Source organism: Nymphaea colorata, chromosome 11 (genome assembly GCF_008831285.2).
Source record: "Nymphaea colorata isolate Beijing-Zhang1983 chromosome 11, ASM883128v2, whole genome shotgun sequence".
NCBI classification, from domain to species: Eukaryota; Viridiplantae; Streptophyta; class Magnoliopsida; order Nymphaeales; family Nymphaeaceae; genus Nymphaea; species Nymphaea colorata.
Genome location: NC_045148.1, coordinates 20,249,570 through 20,256,121, shown reverse-complemented (window position 1 = coordinate 20,256,121; position 6,552 = coordinate 20,249,570). Strand labels below are relative to the sequence as shown.

Sequence of the window (6,552 nt, the reverse complement as noted above, 5' to 3'; positions counted from 1 at the left end):
TGAAGTAATAAATATATCGAATCAGGTAAATTCCATTAGGCATATGTTCACTTCTCCAATGCATGATTTTCGTACATTAGCAGAATGTTTTCCATGTTCACATACATCCTGGGTGAAACTTTTGTTGCTTTCACTCTGCCGTCCTTTTAGAAGCAGTAGTCCATACAACAGAAGAATGTGGTCGGCTTGATCCTGCAATTTTTTCTAAAATAAGTGCAGGTTGTGTGGGCAAGGGAAGGTCCAAAGAATTGTTCCCAAGCATGAGAACTACCGTGGACATGGATGGCCTGGTTGCAGCATCTTCTTGAATGCAAAGAAAGGCAATATGCAAACACCTTAGCATTTGATCACTTGTTGAAGTAGAACTATCTTTAAGGACTGGATCGATGCTCTGTCCCTTTCCCTTCACGCCACAAGCTCCATGCCTGCTCGCCAATATCAATTGAAGTTATATGTATATATTTTTGTTGGTACAGTAGTAGAATTTCTAGCACCCCATATTTAAGGACTTGAGAACAATTTTTGTATTATTAGGAGTTTAAACACTCACAGGCTATATTGCCAGTTCTAAAATTTATAAATTCTATGATTGAAGTCAAGCTCATCACTCGGACCTTAGGTTTCACACTTGCTGATGCGTGCAGTTGAAAGGGAGCTGATTGTACCTCCTTAGATGCGAGAACTTAAGAATAATACTAAGTTGATTTGGAGAAAATTTCAAAATTTAAATGCCCATCGTCATATCACCAATCTATTTGTAGTTTTTGAAGTGCAAATCAAAGTTCAGGTCACATGTTGAGTTATAGATACAGATGGTCATTAAAGCTGTCAAACGGTGAAGCTATAATACGGATGTTCAATTTTCTAGGTGGCCAACAAGACCAGGAAGGGTTTCCACTTAGCTTAACAACTCCATGAAATCCATATGCAAATGAAGTTGCAAATGCAAGTATCAGACATGGAGAAATTGAAAAACTTTGTGAACGCTTATGATATCAGTAGCCAATAGCCATCTTCTCATGAACACCACTGGAGACTGCTTTTTGACAGATTAAAGAGTTTTTTTGTATGTAGTTGTCAGATGAAAAATGCCATTTGGTGTGATCTTTTTTGGGGGAGATTAAGAGACTTACATGCTCAACAAGACCAGGACCCTAATGGGTTGCTAGAAAACGTACTTCCAGTTGGCCGCCAATGATTTCCAACAATAAAATACCAAAGCTGTAGACATCAGATTTTGTAGAATACAGGCCATTCATGGCATACTCTGGAGCCTGGAGCCATATATCCTCTGGAAGAAGCAAAAGAAATGCATCAGTTGATTCTTATAAACGTAAAAGGCAGTCGCTTTACTGAACTGTCATTCAGAAGACCGTACCGACTAAAATAAAAAGCCTGACAATTATGCAGTTCACCTTCATTGCTGACGATCAGTAAGAAAAGAATTTTGGACTTGCATTCTTGTTTTCTTACAACATGTGATTACCAAATTTTGTAAGTTTCTCTGACATAAAAAATAAAAAAGACTACTTGTTGCGTTTTTTCTCTAGCAATGTCACCAGGGTACGGCAGTACCTGGGGGAGAAATGGACAGGATTTGGGGGAAACAGAGAGGGAGAGTAAGGAGGAAGAGAGGTGTGGACGGGAGGAAGAGAGGATGGGTAAGGTGTGGACGGGAGGAAGAGAGGAAGAGAGGTGAGGACGGGAGGAAGAGAGGGCCAGAGCGAGGGGGAAAGAGATGGGAGAGGGAGGAAGAGAGGTGAGGACGGGAGGAAGAGAGGAGGGGGAAAGAGATGGGAGAGGGAGGAAGAGAGGTGAGGACGGGAGGAAGAGAGGGCTCGAGCGAAGACCTAATTACCCAAATCGCCACCGCGCTGCACCGCCGCTACCGCCACTGCTCTTTCCTCCACCTTCTTCTTCTCTGTTCTCTGTGTGGATGCTCACCTGAGAGAGGGCAACTAAGTGGGAGATAGAGATTAGAGAAGAAGACGAGGAAGAGGAAGAAGAGGAAGGGGAACCCGCGGGCAGTGATAGAGTTCGGGTCTGGATTTGGATCTTGATCCAATTCGACATATCTAAAACCAAAATTATTATAAGAATAATGCTCGTTAATGAACAACGGAGCGCTTCGCCCCGTCCCTTCCACGCCGAACCTAAACAGCTAACCTCCTTATTAAGAAAGAAAGGAATGGGGAAAATTGTAATTTTGATTTTGATATTTAATAATTTTATGGTTTAGAGATAATTTTGTCATATATATTATTATTATAAATTAATAATAATAATAATAATAATAATAATAAATAGTCTTCCCGCACTGCCGCACCTAAATTTTTTGAGATGTGCCGCGCCGGCACTCGCACCGGCACGGGCACCCGCACCCCGCACTCTGGTGACATAGGCCACCAGTTAATAAGTAAAATTACAATGTTTCACTCCATGTAGACGGAGTAAGTTGGCCAGAAAACCATGGAATTATGAAAATTTACAATGAAGACACATGGTGATTATAAAGACTTGTTGATCAGCAATCAGTATTTGTTTTGTCATTGTACTTACAAAGTACCAACAATGATACTGGTGGTTGCCTACCCCAAAACTCTATTGAAGATACTTGCCAATCCGAAATCAGAAATTTTAAGATTCAGTTGCTCGTCTAGCAGCACGTTGCAAGCTTTGAGATCCCGACGAATGACGTTAAGTCGAGGATCTTGGTGAAGATAAAGCATTCCCCTTGCAATTCCTATGGTGATATTGAACCTCTTCTCCCAATCCAATGAAGCACGGCTTTCCGGATCTGCACATTGTATTGTTTAATAACTTTAAGTTGACTAACCTCTCTCTTTCTCTCTCTCTCTCTCTTTCTCTCCCCCCTTGCAAAGTTTCAAAAGAGTCCAGTTCCATGTGAGATGACATAAGATATATGATATATGTCCCATACCCTCCAATAACATTTGAATTTTCGAAATATTAGAGTACATTTTATCTTGGGCTCAAGGAGCTTCCAAATGTCTCATACCTTGTTCACATGGTTTATGGGAAAATGTTATTTCTACTGCCATGTACATGACATTAAGTTTGTAATCTATGTAGGAAAACTTGAAGCTATTTCTGAAAGCACATGAATTCATGCTCTGGGGAGGCAGCTTTTAAGGCATACCAGCTGCTGACATCTTCTCGACATGCAGAAAAAGGACCTGTATGTTCGACTAATGCGGACCTCTTTGTGCATACTCCTTGAAGGCTTTGAGCAAGAAATCCACACTTGGATTCGCGTGTGTGTGTGTGTGTGTGTAAGAATGTTAAACAAATAAAACTACTAACCTTCAAGGATGAAATCAAGGCTTTTGTTGGGCATATATTCATATATGAGTATCATCTCATCATTTTCCAAGCAGAAACCAATAAGCCTAACCAGGTTTGTGTGTTGAATTTTGGCTATCAACTCAACTTCATTCCTAACTCCTTTAAGCCTTGCCCAGTGCGACCAGACAGCCTCTTGACAGCTACTTCCTGTCCACCAGGAAGTTTCCCTCGGAAGGAAAACATCACCAATTCTTATACATTTGTGATTCTAATAAGAGTAAATACTCTCCAAACCTGAGTAACATGGTCTTTTTAGAAAGAAAAAAAATATTGGTTTACTGTTTATAGACAATTATATGCATATATGGATGTGAGTGTGAGCAACTCATTCCTGCATTCACACCTTGAACATATGTGACATATCACCGAACATACGCTCCTCGTTGTAGAGAAATTTCAACTCAGTGATCAATTTTTTCCCCTTAATTTTCAAAAGATTATTCATCTTTCTATTTTTCAAATATCATCCAGGTCACACGGTTTCTTTACAATTGTTAGATTATAGAGCTAAAGTTTAATGGGTGTTACTAAGAGACTGTCTTTTGGAGCTTCCCCTCGTAGATCAAAGAAGAGAACAAAATTTCAGTTCGTTGAGACACTAAACTCCTTTGAACTGTATAATTAAAGAACTCATAAATCGACCATTTTGTTACAAATAAGTGACAGGGAGAACTGTATGGTAGTTTTCTCTCATTAATAATAAATAATAGGAGGATGAATCAGAGAAGAGTTAATATTTACTCTAATTACCTTGAGGACAGGGCCATAAGCACCTTCTCCAAGCTTATTTGATCTTGAAAATTTATCCGTAGCACCTCCCACTGTCCTCAGGCTGAATTGTGGTAAATTATAGGTTGCCTCATTCTCTTTTACTTTTTCTGAATCCATTGAAGTTGCTTCTTTCTGTTTTTGATTCTCTAAGACGACATGAAATAGACGATCAAAGATATGAATATTTTTTTGTGAGATCGATGGCTTATACAGCCTTTCAAAGGGACATGAACTTTACCTGGATGCTGGTTTCATCTCCAAACTAAGCAAAACACACACGCTGTTGTTAGCAGTAGCACACCAACAAAGCATATGACAACATAAATCCACCAGTGCTTATTATAGCAACCCGACCCACTCCCGGGCTCGGGCCCCTGATTCGACGGATCCCAACCCGCCCCCTAGCAGTTTCAGCCTTAACCAGAAAAAGGCTAGAAACCATGACAATCTTCTCATCAATGACCCCCTTTATAAACCCCTGAAATTCTCCACAATGTTCGATACGAGACTAAACATTTGAGGCATTACAATCCAGCCCCCTTAAGGTGTGTGGGACCCAAGGTCCGAGTGTTGAAAGCGGCTCTAATACCACTATAACAACCCGACCCACTCCCGGGCTCGGGCCCCTGATTCGACGGATCCCAACCCGCCTTTAGCAGTTTCGGCCCTAACCAGAAAAAGGCTAGGAACCAGGGCAATCTTCTCATCAATGACCCTCTTTATAAACCCTTGAAATTCCCCACAATGTTCGATATGAGACTAAACATTTGGGGCATTACACTTACGCCCTGTTTTGAAACGATAATTGTTATGTTTTTCATACTTTGTGGTTGTTTACAAATTGTTCGATGTCCAATGTGGACTAAACACAACTACAACGTACAATTGTTGTCCAAAAATTTGTAGAAAGTAAAGGTCCCATAAGGCACAGGAGCATCTAGCAGCAGCTTCTATGTTGGGTATGATTGTTTTCTTCTTTTTTTGAGAAAGTAGAACAAGGTATTGTCAGCAAATCAGAGAAATTCAGTAACCAAAGCAAAACAAAGCCGACAACTTTGGGAAGTCCTTGCCATCAATTAATTATGGACAAAATGAACGTAAAGAAGCTGTAAAAAGGAAGCAGAAAAATACAATTTGATAAGCTAATAAAACAGAAAGACCTGACACCCTGCTGCCATGATGAAGTATAGGTATTCCAAATTCAACAGCAAAAAAGTTAGTTGCTTCAACAGGACAAAGGACAGGTGAAGAGAATGGGAGACCAGTCCACTTTACCAAACAGACATTCATCGAGGTGTTTGTGGAACAACTAATTAGAATTCCAAGCTTGCTCTTGTTGGCAACAGATGAGGGCAGATTTGGTCATCCGCCAAGTTGCATCTACACTTAAATGCAAACACCCCAAAAACCTGCTGGAGGGATCACTTCCTACTTTTGCAAACAGAAAAGAATACAAAAATATGAAGGAAACACAATGAGCTACAGAAAAGAACCAGTCTCTCTACATCACTACTGTCCAAAATGGTGCTTACGGTTAGGATTTTAGATCTGTTTAAGCATGTGATGCCACAGAGTGGACTCACTGTGACTGGGCTTCGGAAGTGATATCACAGTAGGATCGCTGGAGAAGAAAGGCCACACTCCAAAAGGCAAGTTGCAGCTTCCCCTGAGGATGCGACCGCTTTGTTTTCTATTAAAGCATCCTGCAATATCGGAGCTGGCATTCTGTAAGCACCACCCACATTGGTCTGCATGTATATCTTTCACGCACTGCACCAGAGCGTAGATCCTCTCTGCTTCCTCAAGGACAGAGACACCCTTAGTGAAGAAGCGATTAGGAGAACTCTGCGTCACCAGTGAGGTCAGGTTGGCTACAAGGATTCTCAAACTCTGATAGAAGTTCGAAGGATTTGATGCATTGTTCACTGCTGGTTGGCATGCCCTGTCATAGACATCTACCTTGCCAGAGAAGTTCTTGTCAGAGTAGCGCAACTGGCAGTGGTCGAGCCATATGATTCCCCTTCTACTATTAGGGCATAATTCTTGGATTTTGGAAGAAGCCAGGGCAATGCACTCCCAACAAACGTCATCAGGGATGTCGTCTCGGCACAAGGCTTGGCCATAGACTTGGCTGGAGCCTAGTCCCACAGTATAACTGTAGAAGCCCGAGAGAGGTGCACACACTCTAAAATAAGAGAAAAGAGCCTTGAGGTTTCTGTGAAGGGGGCTGCCAACCTTGTTGCTAGATGCTGTTGGGGAGCAATTAGAAGAGACGGAAATGGCTCTGCTAGGAGCAATCTTGTGGGGTGGGGGGACGAAAATGGGAAAGGTTCTGAATTTTAGAATGCACTTGACGTTATGGTAAACTTGTAAGGCCCATGATTTTCTTTCTTTTTCCTTAATTATGGAAAACAT

The 6,552-nt window shown here is 41.3% G+C and overlaps 1 protein-coding gene and 1 long non-coding RNA gene across 2 annotated transcripts; both read right to left on the bottom strand.

Moving 5' to 3' along the window:
* LOC116264256 (uncharacterized) lies at positions 1-1,963 on the bottom strand. Its single transcript, XR_004174817.2, has 3 exons — positions 1,851-1,963; positions 1,134-1,291; positions 1-425 (listed from the first exon to the last, which is right to left on the bottom strand). It is a non-coding gene; the product is annotated as an uncharacterized LOC116264256 (long non-coding RNA).
* Positions 1,964-2,588: 625 nt separating this feature from the next.
* On the bottom strand, positions 2,589-6,552 carry LOC116263658 (cysteine-rich receptor-like protein kinase 34). Its single transcript, XM_031643389.1, has 4 exons — positions 5,721-6,552; positions 4,117-4,283; positions 3,325-3,574; positions 2,589-2,797 (listed from the first exon to the last, which is right to left on the bottom strand). The coding sequence occupies exons 1-4, from the start codon at positions 6,550-6,552 to the stop codon at positions 2,589-2,591; spliced, it is 1,458 nt and encodes a 485-aa protein (XP_031499249.1).